Here is a 20590-nt window from a genome sequence, read left to right as displayed (position 1 = left end):
GTGCGAGCTTTTAGGGTCCAAGTTTCCGCTGCATAGAGAAATATGGAGAAAACGAGAGTGCGCATGAGGCGTATTTTTGTGTTGCGCTTGATGTTTCTGTTTTTCCATATTTTCCCCAGCCGGTTGACAGCTGATTTGACCATTTGCCCACGCCTTATCACTTCCTTATCGCAGTCCCCGTTATTACAAACTAGTGACCCCAGGTACACAAATTCCTGCACCGTATCCAGGTCACGCAGTTCGTAAGTCCTCCGCATCTGGTCCGCTCGGTCCACAAACATAAGTTTGGTCTTGCTCCTATTGATGAGAAGTCCATATTCTGCGCTGACATCCTCGATCCTGCGCAATAACTCCGAGAGTTCGGCTTCATTGGTGCCAATAATGGTGGTGTCATCGGCAAACCGAAGGTTGCTTATTAATTGGCCGCCAACCCTTACACCTCTCTTCCAGCCGTCCAGTACACGGCGCATTATATGTTCTCCGACCAGATTAAAAAGCTGAGGGGAGAGTATGCAGCCTTGCCTGACGCCTCTTTCTGTTTTGAAGGGATGGGAAATGTCGTCATCTAACCGCACTCTAGTGCTACCGTTCAAATAGAGGTTCTGCACAAGGAATACTAGGTGTTCTGGTATACCCATTTCCTTCATTACTCCGAACATTTTGTGCCAGCTGATGCAGTCGAAGGCTTTTGCGTAGTCGATGAAGCAGAGTACCATCGGTACATTCAATTCTCTGCATTTCTCTGTGAGCTGCCTAATGTTCAAGATTTGCTCACGCGTCCCTTTGCACTTAACAAACCCGGCCTGTTCTTTCGCGATTTGTTTTTGAATGAAGTGCTCCAGTCGTTTGTTGATAATGCTGAGCAAAACCTTGCCTGCATGAGAAATGAGCGAAATGGTCCTATAGTTTTCACATTTAAGGGTGGAACCTTTCTTGTGCAGAGGAATTATGATCGATTCCGTCCAATCGTCTGGCCAGCTACCCGTCCTCCAGACTTTAAGGCAAACGTTGTGGAGAATTTTTATGCCATCAGTACCTAAATGCTTGATCATTTGTGCGGTAAGACCATCACCACCACAAGCTTTCAGCTTTAGCTTCGCAATTGCAGCTTCCACTTCGCACATTAGGATATCTGGTTCTTTAACTGTATAATCAAGCCTGTTAATGTGTGCCTCTTCCACATTTGAACTGTAAAGCTTTTGGCAGTAGTTCCTCCATCTTACCAGAACACGCTCCTTTTCAACGACGGGTTTGCCACTCTCATCTCCGATGGACCATGTCTTCGGTTTGTATTCCTTGGCGAGTAATTTGACTTTCTGGAACAAGTCCTTAGCATGAGCTGCATTCGAATGCTTTTCAATATCGTCACATATTGAGTCGATATACTTGCTTCTGTCTTGTCTACATAAACGCTGAACGCAGGCGTTGAGCTGAGCATATTCCACTAGTTCTTCCTCTGTAGACAGGCCTTGCAACTTCAATGCTTTCCTTTCTTCGACAGCGTTCCAGGTACTGTCAGTCATCCACTCTGCCTTGGCACCAGTACTTGCAGGAAATTGTTTGGCTGCATCAAGAGCAACGGCTTTCAATGACTCCCAGGTAGCGTTTGTGCACAAACGGGATTTGACCAGATCTTCGTAGGGTTCCTCAGCGCCCGTCGGTAACTTTATGACCCTCGTGGCTTTTTGATACCTTATCACTTTTAATCTGATCCTGAAGGTAGCAACCAACAGCTGATGGTCGCTGCCGCAGTCAGCTCCAGGACGTGTTTTTGTGGATAGAATAGACGATCTCCACCTTCTACCTACCAAAACATAATCTATTTGGTTACGATGCCCTGTAGGAGATTGCCAGGTATAGAGACGTCGCGGATGTTGCTCAAACCACGAGTTCATGATGGTTAGCCCATATTCGGCACAGAAGTCGAGCAATCTCTCGCCCCGCTCGTTCCGTGAACCTAGGCCATAGCTCCCTACAACTTCTCTGAGGTGTTCATCGTGACGAGTGCTTCCGATTTTTGCGTTAAAATCACCAAGGATGATGGTTGTCTCCTTACTCGGGACGTCCTGGTATAGCCTTTCTAGGTCACTATAAAACTGGCTTATGCTCTCCTCTGACGAAGTTGATGTAGGCGCATATACCTGCATCAGCACAATCGGGTTAGGGTGCGCCGCAAGTTTCAGGGTAGCAATTCTGTCACTGAAGGCATTGTACCCTAGCACCTTATTACGCAACTGCCTAGAAATTACGAAGCCCACGCCGCTGAAACTGTTGTCCTGACTACCGGCATTGATCCTGAGCATGCCACTCTGTGATATGCAATGGCCACTCTCCTTTATATGCGTCTCACTTAGGCCCAACACGTCCAATCCATATCTAGTCATTTCCTGTTCTATTATCTCTATCTTTCCAGTCATCTGCATGCCACGCACATTCCAGGTCCCTATCTTGAGAGCATTTTCTTTGGTAGTGAGTCGACTTGTGTGTGGTGGTATCTGTCCAGCAGTAGCCCAATTTCTGCAAGGAGCCTGCGGACGAACTCGCTTGCAGCCGGTAGCCAATTTCACACCAGGAGACCCGGAACCGCCCTGGCGCCGGGCGTCAGCCGGGTCGCATGACCAGTCGTTATTTATCACATTAGCTCTACTCATGGTGGTTTTCTTGGGATTTTAGATGCGGTCGTTTCCCGTTCCGTTCTGCCCCAGACATTTTAGAGGGTATTTGAACCTCAAGGTCGCTGAAGCCTCTTCTGGCCAGTTGCCTGGCGAGGTGAATGGTTATACCGCCATTTGCTCGGTCGCCAGAGCCTCGTCTGTTATCTAGCAGGGGGCACCGCGATGGCTGGGAACCATCGCCATCGGCTATTCATAACGAACCACCGATGCGAGCAGGAGAGGTTGACAGTAGTAGTAGTCGTTACAGATATGCATTTTTAATTTAAGATCTGGTTTTGTTTGGGTATTTTGGTATTTCGCGAAACATTAATGTGAGGAGGTTTTCTTTAAGCCAGGAGGAAACCAGCCTGAGGCCTTTTTCAGCGTACTCAAAGACCGACTGCCAAGTTTTTGCTTTAAAAACCAATACTGTGTCATCTGCATAGGAGTAAACGCACCCATTGTCAATTTTGATATTTGTGAGGTCATTTATATCACGGTCACGTATATGGCAAAATAAATACATGTGTTTAATGAAAACCTAAGTACCTAATGTTGTCCCCGGAATATATTTCTGTTAAATTCACTGCCTCTGTTATAGACACCACCAACAACAGTTGTTGACGGAAATGAAAAAGTACCTTTTTTCAATAGGTTTTAAATAAATGCCTGTGAGTTTGTTCCGAAGGTATTGTAAGTACTACACGCTATAGCCGAATTGTTTTCGAATACGTTTGTGCCAAGATATTTTCTAGTAACAAGATATTTTCGGCACATAAAACACACATATTCACTTTTTTCCATTATTTGTGTAAAATTGTGTCAGAACTATGTTGTGTGCCCCAAAATGAAGGAAGTAATTTAACGCTTCGTCAAAACCGCTGCAATCTCATGTTCATTATACTGCTTAATGAATTCTTCGTAATACCCTTGTACCTACCTACATATACTTGGAAGTATGAAAGCCAATACTAACTACGCATTTAATATTACATACATGATCGGTATACAATTTTGTGCCCATTTTTTTAAATTCTCATGCGTTATTTACCTATAATAGAATGGTATTTAATGTATTATGATTATAGTGACGCGAATTGTATTTGACTATTTATTTCTTATTTTATTTTTCTATTTTTTATTTCTTTGTTGACTTTTATCTTTATTTATCAAATGACATTTATATTAGAATAAGCTTGATGTGATGACATTTTTTTTTCTTTATGTATAATTTTTTTATTGAATGTATTGAATTTTTAAATGTTTTAATGTTAATAATGTAATTAATGTGTAAGTGTTTTGGTCCAGCACTGTAAACTTGCATGTGGTTTTAAATAAATGAAATGAAATGAAAAATGAAATAAGCTGACTGAAAAATTTTATTTCCAAAACAGTGTAACTAACGAATTTACATATTAAAATACTCAAAATATCTACCGTTGGCAAAAATGTTGAATGAATGTAGTTTTATTGTTGCGTTTTCATAATGAATAGGCCTGTCAATATACAGAATGATGGTCATACAAGTTTAGTTTTTAACAATCCAATGTAAGCTTTACGTAACACAAAATAAATCCACATACGAATTTCCGGCTTTGAACAAGTAATTAACAAAGATTATCAACAAATGTCCATTTTATTGATCAGGGTCCGACAGAAACTAATGCATTGCAATACGGAACATTTCCTCTCTATTTGGATTAAACTACACCCAAATCCATTTATGTAACTAGGTTAAACTGTTCGCTTTTATTAGGGACTCAATTAATACTCATTAAAGTAATCACCCTTGATTCTTATTTCGTTAAAAGTAAGAAAATTACTTAGTGAATGTTTTGCTGGTGGCATAGGTATCATTAGTTTTTAACAATCAGGTGGTGGCGATAATCTTACATAGTAATACATACTGTTTTGTTTTACAAACGCCTTTGTCTGTGTTAATTGCCAAAAATAAACGAGTCTAGTTTGAGTAATAGTGTATTCTTATTATTAAGTTCGTAATGTATCGATATTATGAAGGTCCATTGTTTGATAAAAATGGATACATATTCACCAAAAAAGTTTTTGTTCTGACAGTCGTTAAAAAGCGGCTTTATGTGAAGGTTTTTATAGAAAATTTGTGTTTTCTACAGGGTGATCAATCCAAATGGGTCAGTATGGAGAAGTCAGAAACTATAAGAGATAGCGAAATCTGTTCTTAGGAACCATGGCTTCGATTTTAGATTTAATAATAATTCAATTTTTTTTTAATCTATCATACATAACCGGGATTCCAACCTGGTCAATATTCTTGTTGTTTGTTTGTATGGCAACTTTTAAACGATGCGTGATAGGTGGGGGGTGCTCGACCAAATATCATAGAGGGCCCCGAGACAAAACAAACTACATTAAAAAAAATTCAAAATGGCCGACTTTTTTTAATTTTTTTCAAGTTGGTCCGAGCGCGCTGAGATTTGGCATGCGGTGAGCCTGGGGGCCCAAGATTACCATGTCAAAAAAAATTTTGGAAAAATCCAAAATGGCGGCGGACACGGGCAAAGTCAAATTTCCAAGTAGGTTAAGCGAGCCCGAAGGGCGAGTTTCAGGCCGGGAGGCCGAAGACCGACCCCGGCGGAGGGCCGAAGGCCCGGAGCCTCCACCCCGACTCCCAAAACGCAATTCCCAATAGGAAAAGTGTTGGGTCGTGTTTAAGCTCCAACTTCCCCCTTTCGTGTGACGCTTCGGGCCTTCGGCCCTACGCGGAGCTCGGCCTTCGTTTACTCGGCTTCGGCCTCGCGTGTCGGGAGTCGGGGTGGAGGCTCCGGGCCTTCGGCCCTCCGCCGGGGTCGGCCTACGGCCTCCCGGCCTGAAGTTCGCCCTTCGGGCTCGCTTAACCTACTTGGAAATTTAACTTTGCCCGTGTCCGCCGCCATTTTGGATTTTTCCAAAAAAATTTTTTGACATGGTAATTTTGGGCCCCCGGGCTCGCCACATGCCAAATCTCAGCGCGCTCGGACCAACTTGAAAAAATTAAAAAAAAATTCGGCCATTTTGATTTTTTTTAATGTAGTTTGTTTTGTCTCGGGGCCCTCTATGATATTTGGTCGAGCACCCCCCACATATCACGCATCGTTTAAAAGTTGCCATACAAACAAACAACAAGAATATTGACCAGGTTCGAATCCCGGTTATGTATGATAGATTTCAAAAAAAATTGAATGCCATTATTATTAAATCTAAAATCGAAGCCATGGTTCCTAAGAACAGATTTCGCTATCTCTCATAGTTTCCGACTTCTCCATACTGACCCATTTGGATTGATCACCCTGTATACTAAGAGAATTCTGGTTGTAATCTGATCATCTGGCTCCGTCGAAATTTCTTGAATAAATTGTTTTCCCTATGGATGTAAAAGTCCATAGCAAAACTTTGTTTAGCATCAGTCACAATGGCACAAAGGCTCAGCGCAAAAGGTTCGACCCGAAACGTCCTAAGTTTTGGTTCTCCTTTTTACACGCGCCATAACTAAGTGAAGTTTCTTTCACAACAAAAAATAAAGTTTGTATATAGTCCAGAAATAAATAGTAACTTAAACATTAAGCTCATGAAAAACAATATTATGGTTATACCTAATTAATGAGTGTGTGATCTAATATTAATAAAGTGTGTTCATTATTTGAACATAATTTGAAACAAGAATATTGTAAAACAAATGTCCATTATTTTAAACACCCAAATGTTTTCGGAAAAATTTAATAAAAGCACTTAAGAAGAAAATAAAACGTAAAAGGTCCCTATAATGATTCTCTGCTTGAGTTACAAAGGCTATTAGAGAGACCCTAGGGAGCTTGGAAAACAATTCTTGCAAGTCTAATACATATTGGTACAGACATCGATAAACATTGGGAACACAAAACCCCGAAGGACTCTATGTACCTACTAGGGTACGCCTCATTTCCCTATCATATGAGTTTTGTAAAAGAATATGTTAAAGGCGTATTTCTTTTTCCAATTTTAGTTAAAAAAATATTTGATTTTAGAAATTGGATTGTTAAACACTTATTGTTACCTAGGTTACGTAAGCGATTAATGGCGCAATATAGAAGGCTCTGCATTTTGGCGTAATAATTTGATGAACTACCGACAAAACACAATATTAAAGTTAACATCAAATATAATACGGACACCCATAATATTACAACATATATTATATTACCTACAACGCTCCGTGGTTATTATAGGAATAAGAATGTGTTGCGAGAAATTTTATCAACTAGGCTGTCTTTGTCCATTTTACTTTTTTTTAAGCGGTGGATGCGATATAAATGACAGACAATTCGATCAATCTTTCGTTTCGACATAAAAATATAAGGAAACGTTCCAAATAATCCGGATATTATCATCTTTCAGGTTATTGGCATGAAAAGCGGTTTACCTATAAGGTAATGGAATTATCTTATTTGATAATAATAGGGCCCTATTTCATGGTTCATACTGTGTAATTTCCTTCTTACTGCTACATTGACACAGCCAAATTAATTTCTTTCCTACGTAGCAAGAGTAAATTATTCACAGACTTGCTATATCGTCATCTCGTCCTCCATACCAGTCAATCTTGTCTAATAGCGTATCCAAAAATTGTATAAACTTAAGGATGACCCACGTTAGACCGGGCCGTGTCCGAGCCCTAGCTTCCGGCGCATCGTTTTCTATGGAAAGCATCACGTGATCACCTGTCATGTGATAGAAAAGTATGCTCCGGAAGCTCCGGACAGGACAGGGCCCGGTCTAACGTGAGTCGTCCTTTATACTTACGATGAACAGTCAGGCGCACTCGCCTCAACATCGGCGGGTGCGTGGACACGTGGCAGCAGTAGGTCCCAGAGTCTTGCACTTTTGCGTCAGAAAGAGCCAGCTTCCAGTTGTCACCAGCCAGATCCACTCTGTACCTGACAAGAAAAATAGGTGGTTTAGATTTCAAATTAAAAATAAAACTACAAAAACACACAAATAAAAATTAAAACCTCAGTAAAAATCCCACTCTGCGTCGTCACGCTCGCCGCGTTACCGCGTTGATTTCGTCGCTTTCCACCAAGAATTACCCGAAATAGCGATGATTTCAAATCAGTTTTAAATATTTTAATATTATAACAATCGAGGGAAAGGTAGAAAACAAATAGCAACAGGTATATAGTAAGGTAAGAAATAATTTGCATGACTTATTAAAATCTGAATGTATGCTCACCCAACTATTGTAACACCACAATTGTACTAAATTTAAAGCAAAAAAAATACTATTACGATGACTGCTATTAGCATTATAAATTCCATGAAATGTAGGTATGCGGCGGTGCCTAATTTTTCAAAGCTGAATAGCGAAATTACAGGTTGGAATTGATTTCTCTATTTGCAGAAATCGCGAAGTGTCTGGTTGACTAACTGGTGATCGAAGAGCTGGCAGCTTCCTCGCACAACGTATCAGCATTGCGATACAACGAGGAAATGCCGCCAGCATCCTTGGTACAAAGCTTCAAGGGCCTATTTTAGATTTAAGCTAGTTATTAATTTAGTTTAGTACCTATGTGTACCTATTCTATGTAGTACCTCTGTATATAAGGTGCTAACAAATTAGTCACGGATATTTTAAGAGATACTACATTACATTAAAACAATTAACTTTTAACTGTAATTAAGGAACTTTTGTATATAATTTTTTTGTTTTCATTTACCGAACAAAAAAAAAAATTATAATTAATTTTTAAAGTAATCACCCCTATTATGTACTTGTCAAGATGTTTAACACTGTCTGTCATGTCACGTCACGTCAAGTTTAATAGGGTTCTAGAATGTCTAAAGAGGTCTCATTTAATTATCTTATTAACAGGGTGTTTTAACGTAGCAAATTTGTTTCCTAGTTTTCTCCAAAAAAACATAAAAAAACCAATGATGTTTCATACTTAAATGTACTCCGAGAACCGAGTACTATCAGCTGTAAAAATATCCGTGACTAATTTGTTAGCACCCTAAATTTAATCCCTTACTTACTTTTACAAAATAATATTTTATTAATCATATAACTATGCCAAGTAAGTAAATAAATACTTTTCCTTTTGTAAGTATATTACAACTGTACGCCCACGTACGATTTTCCTCGCTATGCCCCAATAACTTTCATTTATATTACGTATTATTATTACCACGTTGATCGCTTAAGCTGTGGTAACCCAATATCTGGACCTCACCACAAATCTAATACCTCGTAAATTGACGAGGGTCAAAAATTCGCGAAGGTTGGCATTAAACGTGCTGACGTGTAGGCTCGTTGGAATTACGGAAATAACATCATTTATTATTGAGTGTTCTTAAAATAATCCTCTTAGGCACCTACTATGCTGACATGTGGTTTCTTCAAGGAGTGTGTAAGTACAGAGAGCTGCAAAATTGCATGGACACGTTATGAATTAATTAATTTATAAAGTGGCCATGCAATTTTACGGCGGGTGAATATTATGTGAAAAATATTTTTATGCTTTAATCTATTGTATAAGCTTAGAGTATATTTTTCAATACAATACAAGGTGATACAATATTGTATCAAATATCAGTAAAATATAACACATTAGAAGAATTTATACTTGAAATGTAAATAGAGCCAGAATAACATTACATCATATATATTCTATCCATTTATCATATTCTACAAAGGGCAACCATATTATTACTTGCCATATTCTTCTCTTAAAATTATGTAAACCTAAAATGGCAACATAATTATCGCCACATTGGTCATTTTCTTGCAAAATTTCGTGCTATTTGCATAATGAAGGGTAATTAGCACACCACTAACTGTCGCTATTAAAGCGCTAGATGCCCATGTGAAAAATGATTTTCTTTAGAGACACAAAATGAGATGCACATTCAATTTCACGTATTTCACAGTTTATTTTTGTAATAGTAATTTCAATTTTATGAAATGAGTCAATAAATTAACTGAAACGAAAATGATTGGATCATTATTTCTGTTTTTTATAATTGCTATAATTGATATACTTAAACTCGTTTGTTCATTGAAAAGTATGTTTGAAGATCGATCGAAATAATTGTGTAGTTTCACCTTATTTCTGCCTCGAAAAATATAATACAATCATTATTTCTGCTTTTTTATAATTGCTATATTTCATATACTTAAACGCGTTTGTTCATTGAAAGGTATGTTTGAAGATCGATCGAAATAATTGTGCAGTTTCACCTTATTTCTGCCTCGAAAAATATAATAAAACTGAATTAAGAATCTTCTCCTCTTGAGTTCAAGTCACGAAATTCGGGAGAGGCGTGTGCTAAAATGATCATCGCTCCTTAAATAAATAATAAGTTTTTCTCTTCCTTTTTATTCTACCTCAATTAAAAATCTTGGCAAACGATGCGGCAGGGACCGTCTTGGTTTTCTAATTAGGACATTTGCTTTCCAAAAGGTTATTTCGTTACCCTTATTTCTATTGGGTTGGTGCCAAAAAGATTACCGACTTTCGTAATCCTATTATGACTCTCCATTATGTTTCTGTTTTCTATTTAGTAAGTTTTTTTCCATGTTAAGAGAATCAAGAACACCTTTAACTTTAAGAAAGTCAGGTATGAGTTTAATTGAGAATTGATTCACACTTAGTATCTATATAATCAAATTCATACAAAACTCGTAGGAAACAGGCGATTAATTTAATATGCAACGAGATCATTAACACGACTTAAAGTGTGTTTTGTGCGCAATATCCACAACCTAAACATATGTGACGTTCCACGGGAAAAGGTACCTTATGAGGGTTTCTAGTTTCGGAGATATTAAATGTTTTGTAAAGAGGTGAAAAAATGCTCAATTTTTTTTTATTGTGTGATCTGAAACCTTAATGCGTAACGTTTGTTTACCTGTTTTTATTTTTGTTATAAGTTAGTTATAAGCCTAGTAATGTCGTCTCAGAGTTTAGTAGAAAAGGTACCTTATGGAAAAAAGATTGAAAATTCCCAAAAAAACTAGTCAATACGGGAAAAGAAGTTTGGTAGAGAACTGTATTAGCATTCTGCAAAACTAATTTGATAATTTCAGTTCTGGTTGGGGCGCCATCACAAATCCAAGTAGACTGCTATTATACCAAAGTTACTCTCGTCAAGTCTTTCTTAACTAGAATAATCTTCATTTGGTTTGGTCGCATGCAGTAAATCAGCCATTGGTTTGCTGAAAAATGCCAATACCCGACGCATTACCTTATGGAATATCTGAGGTCATTGAACCTCAATGCCGCTTATCTTTAGTGTCCGACCGAAGGTTCGGTTTCGGTTTCGGTTTCGGCCAGTTTCGGCCAAAAAATCATGTTTCGGCTGTAGTTTCGGTTTCGGCCAAAAAACGGCCGAACCTTTCGGCCGGGCCGAAACTTACGAAATGGTACTTCGGACAAAGACCAAAAGTTGGGGAATAAGTAGGACAACAATATTAATACTTACATATATGAATACTGATTAATGTATATGTACAGAAATTAATTGGTTTATTATAAAACACAATTCCAGTAATGAGGGCGCCACTGGACGGACGACGCAGTCTTAAGAGGCTGTCAATACCTATAACGCGCACACTGGCTAATTGTATCGGAGTGAATGAGATAGCACTGTCGCATGTTACTGGGCCCTGGGCAAGAGAATAATAAGAAAACTCATCATCTTCCTCGCGTAATCCCGGAATTTTTGCCGAGCCGTGGCAATGGGAATGGGAACCTGGGGTCCAATAGACAACTAATCCCAAGAATTGGTGTAGGCACTAGTTGTTACGAAAGAGACTGCCATTAGACTGACCTTCTAACCCAAAGAGTAAACTAGGCCTTATCGGGACTAGTCCGGCTTTCTCACGATGTTTTTCCTTCACCGAAAAGCAAATAGTAATCAAATATCAAATTCCATGTCTTTTTCGCTCTTATTCACTCACTTATTCAGTCATTTTCCTATCTACCTCTAATGGCAAATTTTAAGCGAGGCTAAAGGCTACGCTCAACTAGTGCCGCAAAGTTGATTTTCTCAATAGTTAATATTTTGCGAGGCTGAACAGCTGACTATTGATTAAAACGAAGAAAAATCCCTTAAAAATGTTCCCAGTACAGTTTTTCATACGAATACGCGACCTTAGCCTCACCTCACTTTTTACCTCAATTTACCATTGGTTTGTGTTAATTGTGTTCCACGTGTCCTCTACTTCAGCTTATCCTTTGGCCTCGCTGAGCCTTGCTCGGCCTGCGATCTCGCTTTTTAATACAATGGACATTGGTTGGAGTATGTGCTCAACTACTTATCCTGAAACCTGAAGCACGGCTTTGACTTCGCATGAAAGTTCGCCTCACTGGGGCACTTCGGACTTTTAGGCCCAGATGAAGATCGGTACCCGGCCTTGCGATATTGTTCACAAAAAATTTCGCGCTCGCTGCGCTCGCGTTTTTGGTTGCTTTTATGGTTGATCCTACATGTTAGCTTGACTGGTGAATGAATAGAGTTAGCCCAATAAAATTCTGCAATGATTTTGATACCATACGCAGTGCAACTAGTGCAAATGTTATTTATACGTCATAATTTCATAGAAGTTTTGACGTTTAAAATAACACTTGCATTGCGTGTGTTATCAAAATCGTTGCAGAATTATCTTGGTCTAACTCAAGTAATTTTCTTACAAAACTGCTTAATTAACATCAATCTCAAGGACATTTGGGTATTGACAGCCCCATAATATGTGTGTAAAAGCGGTTTTATGTCATTTTTTCAACGATTTAAAGAAGTCTAGAAAAGTTTCGGTTTCGGTTTCGGCCGAAACTAGAGCCAAAGCCGAACATTCGGTTTCGGTTTCGGTTTCGGCCAAAAAACATGTTTCGGTCGGACACTACTTATCTTCAATAGCAACCGAAATATATTATTGATAAGAAATAGACGATTTATACCATCTTAACCCCAAAATATTATTAGTTTATCGTAACTGTTCCATCATCATCATGCCTCATCATGTAACTTGACCACAAGGTACCTTTTCATTACATACAAATTATTGGTCTTTTTTAAGATTATTATGACGAAGAACTAATTAAATTGGGGGCAGTTTAATGTAAATTAATATTTTCTATTCATAAAAGATAAACTATAATATGATTGATATTTTGTAGTGATGTATTATTAGATTTATTTCCATAAGGTACCTTTTCGTAAATGTATGGAGCAAATACTGTTATTGTTATGTAAGTTTAAAATGGCATAAGGGGTTAAATATAGTATTTAGTTGGGGTTTTAGGATTTATTTCATTTGAATGACAGAATTTCTTTCATATGTGCTCAGAAAAATTGATTGTGTGTCACATTAAAAGTAAAAATAATCAATTTTGTGATTTTATATGAAAAAGTCAGAAAATACATTTTCACCTCTAAATCGGTATTGTTTTTTGCTTAAACTGTCTGTCAGTGTCGTTTTCTAATAGATAAAATTTAAATCTTGAGAGCTCATTGCAATCAATCGTGAAAATGAAATAAAACTTTATTTTCAAGAGATTGGTTAGTATACACATAAATCAGTCGATATCAAAAGTTTCTATTTGCATTACAGAACAAGTCGCAATATTTTTTTAATCTCAGATATATAAGGCATTATTACTTGTAGTCAACTATGTAACTTACTTCAGGAACATAGTTTTTTAGGCGGCTAAACTTAAAACTTCTCTATCGTAAAGTTGCTCATTTCACAACATTATTTTCAAAAAATCATATCTCTGTAACTACGCAACCTAGAAGGTTGATCTTTTGTGTTATCGATAGCTTATTTATTGTAGATTACTGGGGTATGCATAACTCCATACCCGCCATAAGGTACCTTTGACCGTGGGACGTCACATATTTTTAATTCAGTATAGCCCTTCTCATATTCTCCTGTCGATCTGAACGTGACGTATTTTATTTGAAGAAGAGGCTTTTATCTATCTGACTTGAATGTTTGATTGCATTTGATCATATGCGTCTATCATTTCATGCTTTGTTTTAGAAATGAAATATTTGCATTTCATTCCTCAGTATGTATTTAGTAGTAGTAGTAGTAGTAAAATACTTTATTGTACAAAAAGAAACATAAAACATGAAAGAGCACACATCATTAGTACAAAGGCGAACTTACCCCTTTCCTTTTTTCTTATTCCTCTACTAGTTTCTGTTGCTGTTTTCTATCTGTATGGTTTATTTATTGAGGTGTGCAATAAAGAGTATTTGTATTTTATTGGATTGTATGTATGTATAACAAACTTGAAGCAGCGACCGACGCAACGCAAAAATTAACCACGAAGTTAGAGAAGAGACACACCAGTAACAAGATTGAAATAATATTGTAGATATTTATGCTCAGTAAAGGGATATTTTAGAAGGAATACACATACATTGAATTTAAACTATGTTAGTAGGTACCTTGGATCTGCAGTATGCGTGTCTAAGTCTAGTGTAAGCAGCTCCAAGTTCTCATCATCAGAAACTCGCAGCCACGATACCTGGAACAATTAAGTTTGTTTATTTGTTTGCTTAAACTTCGTCTAGTTCGAAGTTGATCAGCTATCAGTTGATATTTTGAGATTATACATATGTATAAATAGGAATATAATTAAAAACGGAAGCAGTTCAACATCATTGGCTCTTGTTAGGTTGAAGATGTGAGTGGGTGTTAGGTATATTACTAAAGCAAAATCTTGAGAAAGATTTATGTAAAAAATTGTAACAGAATTGATAGGTACGACTATATTGTTACACGAAAAAATTACTGATAACTACAATATCTATACTTGTAACACTAAAAATAACGAAATGTGTCCTGTTTTTGTAAATAACTATGTACAAAGATGTCGCATAAATAAGTACCTATGTCTTGCCTTCTTGTTTTCAATAACATAATTTGGATTAAATTGAGGCATTTTGGCTATAGTAAAACTGACATAAAACTAGTCAAAATTTAATAAAGAATACTCTTTCCGAGATAGCTAGGCCAATTCGAATGTACACTGGCGACAAAATTATAATCTGAATGATGTTTAGATTTTATTTAGATGTCAGTGTAAGTCCGAATTGACCTCAAACGGCGCAATTCGGGAAATGAATTAGCGATTCACTAGATATGAAATAGTAAAGATATGTGATGTTCCACGGAAAAAGGTACCTTACGGCGGCTGGCGCTTACGCTATTATTAACGCTGCTCCAATATTCAGCCGGGGCAATGGTACCTTTTGCCGTGGAACGTCACATATCTTTACTATTTCATATCTAGTGAATCTCTAATTCATTTCCCTAATCGCGCCGTCTGGATCGTAATTATCTTCTCAGACAAACTTGCCAAGATATGGTTAAAATAACACGCTCTTCAACTCACGTTAAAAAGGAATTATTATTTAATATTATATATTAGATATTACACTCAATAACAAAGAAACCGGGTTTCATTCTACAGTAATTCTATATAAAATAACCCGTCCTCGTTGTACATAAGCAAAGCGTCGCAATGTTTTATGCTCGCATAGCTTTATATCACGTGAAGGACAAAAACATTACCTGTTTTTATTCAGAATAAATGTGGCGTTCCCACAGAAGTATGTTACGTAATGTTAGAATGAATTTAATTTACATATTGTTTCCGTAACATACAACATATTGAAGCACGTACCTCGATTAGTGTAAATGCATTCTACTCGCGACCGTCCCGTTTATCACTAAAGCACATTTGGTTAATGTTGATCACATGAATTAAGCAGCACAGATCATTAATGAACTATCCATCCGAGGTATGTTTGTTTACACGGATGCGCTAAATTATTGTAATCATTATCGTCGAATTAATTATCTATACATATACACGATGTTTGGTTGAGTTACATACTCAATTCTAAATGTGTAATGGGTACCGTAAAATGGGGTGAGTAGGGTTCGTGGGGAGAGTTGGGTTATGAATGGGGAGAGAAGGATTGAAAGGGGGGTGAGATGGATTTTTAAGGCTACTGCTACAAAAATAATGTATTCCAATTTAAAATGGAGCTATAGTAATACTCATAATAAAAAAAAAACGATCCAACAATCTTCCAAAATCACCTTTGTATGAAAAGCCAACTCACCCCAAATACGAGGGACTACGGGGTGAGGTAGGTTTTCCTGTTTATCGTCAAAGTTATGAAATGGAACTACCCAAAATAAAATAAAAACTAAAATACAAACGTCCGGAACACTTAAGGTGACAGTGCATTTTCAACGACAGCTGCACTACTGTTCATTTTACTATGGAAATTGACAATGACACCGACGCGTTCAGTACCAGTAGTGCAGCTGCGGTCAGAAATGGAATGTTACCATTATCATATACACCATTCAGTTTGCATATGTAAAAATAAAATGTTATCGAGGTTTGAATGTCAGTTTTGCGCCTACTCACCCCATTTTGCGGTACCTTGCTTATTAAGGAAAAAGAGATAAAACTGATGAAATTAATAAAGTTTCTATTAGAAGGAGTGGGGGCTGCAAATAGAAAACTTTTAAATTTAACATTGTAGCCAATAGTCACAAGAGAGGTTATCGGCATACGTATGTAACCTTTGAATGTCAAATCCATTTTCCCCCAAACAATCAAGCCATATCTAAGTGTTAGCTACACGTTGCTATAATAGATAGGTAGCAATTTTGTTTTAGTTATTCTGGAGGCAATTGTACGAGTAGTGTTGATTGATAGAAGAAGCGTTTATGTTTTTATTAGTGTGTATGGTCAAAATTATCTAGGTATTTGCTAAAATTAAAGATCGTGCAAAAATTCGAATACCTCTAGAAAATGTAACGTGACGCTTAATTACAATTTAACACTATGCTTGATCTATTTAAAACTTACCAGGTATAAGAGTCAGAAACTTGAGGCCCTTTCAGTGGAATCATTCCAAAAATATACTTGATTAACTCGGCTCAGTTGTGTGTAAGTGTGAGTAAGTGAAAACCCTTGTATCACCAACTACCAGTATTTAACTTGTAGTAGAGTTGTTGATGGACTAAGTTATGACATTCTATCACTTTTCGCGAGTACTAAGTTTGTATCTTCCAATAATTTAATTTCCACGGTTCCAAGCTTCAGCGGTTTTGGACTTCTCATTATGATCACTTTGTCAACAAAAACTAAGGTTTTTTAAGTTTACTGACATTTGATAATTAATAATATTTATCCACGTAGTTAATAATATAGGTACTTAGTCCATCGCTTTCACCCCATAACCAAGTTTATTTTAGATCCCATCGACTCTGAATAGTCCTTACACCCTAGCGGGTGCTGCCTCTGCGTGCGTCCCATGACACGGGCAAGGGCAGCATCCGCTCGGTGTACCCCTTACATTTCATTAAAGTGTCAAAAGGGTCTCTACGTGTTGGTTTCGGCTCCGCGCATGCCTCCCAAAGGTCCGGAACACCATTGTTCCGTGATGGAAAAGACATAGGTACTTATAAGATAGTGGTTAAGTGACCCTTTTACTAAATATTTAATACTGCAGTGGATTTTAGTTAAAATTCTCCAGTTGTATGGAGTTATGTAGGTAGGTACTATACTTTGTGCTACTACGTGTGTTGTATGAACAATCAAACATACCCTTTTATCTCTTAGAGCGGTTACGCGACAATCGAATACGACAGTCGCACCCGTATCGGCATCTAGTGTATCGTCTGACGTCACGTCGCCTTCAAACGACGGGGCGCGGAATCTGGAACAAACGTACATACAAATATTTATATACGGTTACTAGTAAAATGTTATATTTCAGCGTATGTGCCCGGGGATAGAGCTCGGTATGTCGTTGTTAGAAAACGGCTGATTTCTGACCTCACCACAGCAGGACATAGGTATCTAAGTAAGTGAAATTTAGCTACTTAATTTCTAATAAGAATATAAAACTTTAAATATCGCCTAAGCAGGGTTACAAAATAACTGCATTTTATGTTAAGAAATCTCTAAGAATTGTCTCAAAAAGAAAATACTCAAATGATTTCGAAACTGCTATTTCTCTCTGATCTACATACTAAAAATGTCCAATAACTGGATCGACACAAAATCTACTTAATCAACCAACCTGCTTACAATTTTTTTTTCACTAGTAGTTGAGAATTGTAACCTGTAGAGTAATCCAGACATATACCTACCAGCATTTTTGCCTAAGCCCACACGGAGACCTACGCTATCGCTCGATCAACTAGGTCTCCTTACCTTGCTATTTACTTAATTACCGTAAACTCAGGATGACTCAGGTAACTTTAGTCCACAACTTACAACTATGGTCCAAATTCAAGTTGTAGTAAAATATGTAAATTATTTTTCAAATTATGACGAGTGTCTAATACCTATAGAAAAATCATTAGTGTATCTAAGCTCCAAAAAAAATGTAACGTGTAAGTACAAATAAAAAAGGCTTGTTAATATTCGACGTTAAAAACTGGACCATAGTTTTATGATGTATAATAGGACTATAGTTACCTGAGTTTACGGTGGTTTATTAGAATTATTTGCATTTTGTATGCTCTTATTTAGGTAGCCTTAGAGTAAAAAAATATTACTTGACAAAGAAAAATTACCTACCGTGAATTCTGAACAGCGCCAGATGTATAAAACTCATTTTCGTTCTTAACAAGACAATTTACGAGAGCTCGCTTTTGATATTTATCTACCGAATTTGTGTAAACTGAAAATGGGTGGCACTGTTTTTATTAAGAATATCTGCGGAAATTTACTTAAATTTTAAGGCATTCGATCAAATATAGAAATTGTGCTGAAAGATTCTACTCAAGAAAGTAGTCATTTATAAGTCTGCTTTGAATAATCTTGAAACGTTGAAACGAATTCCAGTAAATTACATGTTGAATTTGTATCCCTCAACCACACCGTCTACACCCATATTCATTATGTGTTTAGTAGGTACCTAAACGATGCTTTGGTCAGGCATTAGACATTTAGATGTCGAATTCTAGATAATTATTGTACCTGCCAAGGACAAATCAAGGCAACAAGCTCTAGTAAATATATGAAAGCGAATAACGCTTTATACCGAATAATTTTGCTTATGATGAAAACGTTCCCGGTGTCAATTTATACATGTAAAGCCCTTGTAAAGCCTTATTTACTAGATTGCTCATGAATATCCTGACGTAGCCTTGAAGCCTAAACTAACGCTGCCCGGTGTCGTCTTTAAATTTAATCACTTAATAAACTTACTTAATAAACTGTCGGTTATTATTATTACTTTGATACAAATTTGGTTTTGCGAAATGCGAAATGAATGCTCATCAGAAAAAATAGTAGAAGCCGCTGTCACCGAATACGACAAGGAGGATTCTTAACTGAAATAAATATCGGGTGTGTAATGCTTAATATAATTATAAAAAAAAATATCATACATTTGTTATAACGCCATTTTATATATTAATTTATGTTATAATGTAATTTATATTATACGTTTCCTTTGTTATATTGTGATTTCATCTAAACTGTCATTGCTATAATGCCTATTGTAATATAACGTTTAAATGTTTATAATGACATTTGTTATATTATATTATTGTATAACGTAATATTACATACAATTTTATCAAGTATAAATACATATATTGTATAACATTTATTGTCATATTTTATTTAATAATAAGATAATAACGTAAAGTTTCACATATTTTTTATAACTAGTACGCAGGCCTACTTCTTTTACTAGCTATTTTATTCTAGGGAGGACGCAGTCTAACCTAACCTAACCTAACCAATTTTTCGATTCTGCGGGGCCCGCAGTTCAAACCTAACCTAAACCACTTTTTTGCTAGGCATTTTATTCTAAGGAGGGTCAAAGTTCTAACCTAACCTAACCCTTCTTTTGCTGGGTAGTTATTCGTTTGTGCGGAGTCGCAGTTCCAACCTAACCTAACCCATTTATGTCATGCAACTATTATGCCACACAAATAATTATGTGATGTCACTTGTTATAATAAATAATATGCTTTAGAGTATGTATATGTAATAATTATGGCAATGTATATTAACCCTTAAACAGGCCTGACGGATTTTTTACTTTTGATTACTGATTCGGGTAGGTAATAGCTTAAAATGAAAAGTAATTTCTTGATTTTTTTTTATTACCCGTAATTCAATAAAAACCCCGGTGGTTTTTATATGCCCACTGCTCGTGACCAATGGTGCTACGTGGTCCTTATATGGCCACTGCCTTGTTAGCCATACAGAGTAGTTTTAAGGGCAAGTCATGTGCACATCACATTTACACTTGCGCCACAAAATACACTAACTGCCAGCACTTTCTTGGCTCGCATGGATGTCGTGGCTCGTAAGGTTGACCGTTGAATAAATATTTAATTCAAAAACCAAAGGAAAATATACTACTTTTGTACTATGAGGGTTCATTCATAGTAATTAATATTAGCCTTAAATGTCATGTAAACTCCCTGCAGGGCAGAGGCCACTTATAAACCACTCGAACGTGCCCCAGACGGGCAGAGGGTTCATACGAACCACAAACTTTTAGATCGAATATTTTATCAGAAAACAATAACTAAGGTAAGTTATGACTTATCTAATAATCTACCATAAAAATACAAAACAAAATACTTACAGTACTTTTTTTCGGCGTAGCGAACTTATACAGCGGGAGAAACGTACAAAAACTGCCCTTTGTTGTCGATTTGAACTTGACAACGAAATTTTCAAAGAAATTTGTTTTGACACCTGTCATTTTTTTACGTTCCGATATAACCCACTTAATAGACTTTACGGTAATGATATTTTGCGGTCGTTGTATTTACTCAGCTCGCCAAAAAAAAATTATTTGCTATGTGGTACCTACTTATAGATACACAACCTGTTTAAGGGTTAGACCAAGTGTAAATATACCTTATAACCATT

The 20590-nt window shown here is 36.9% G+C and overlaps 1 protein-coding gene and 1 long non-coding RNA gene across 2 annotated transcripts in view; one reads left to right on the top strand and one right to left on the bottom strand.

Moving 5' to 3' along the window:
- LOC134790208 (uncharacterized) overlaps positions 1-20590 on the top strand; it is a 488662-nt gene that overhangs the window by 101822 nt on the left and 366250 nt on the right. The gene's annotated exons all lie outside the window — the stretch shown is intronic.
- Positions 1-20590, bottom strand: part of LOC134790094 (leucine-rich repeats and immunoglobulin-like domains protein 1) — an 85508-nt gene that overhangs the window by 19082 nt on the left and 45836 nt on the right. Inside the window, exons 4-6 of the mRNA XM_063760867.1 lie at positions 17288-17399; positions 14100-14179; positions 7449-7582 (exon numbers count right to left, since the gene is read on the bottom strand). Of these exons, the coding sequence (XP_063616937.1) occupies positions 7449-7582; positions 14100-14179; positions 17288-17399 (326 nt within the window). The remainder of the gene's footprint in view (positions 1-7448; positions 7583-14099; positions 14180-17287; positions 17400-20590) is intronic.

Source organism: Cydia splendana, chromosome 1 (assembly GCF_910591565.1).
Source record: "Cydia splendana chromosome 1, ilCydSple1.2, whole genome shotgun sequence".
In the NCBI taxonomy this organism is placed as follows: Eukaryota; Metazoa; Arthropoda; class Insecta; order Lepidoptera; family Tortricidae; genus Cydia; species Cydia splendana.
This window is presented reverse-complemented; position numbering and strand designations above follow the sequence as displayed.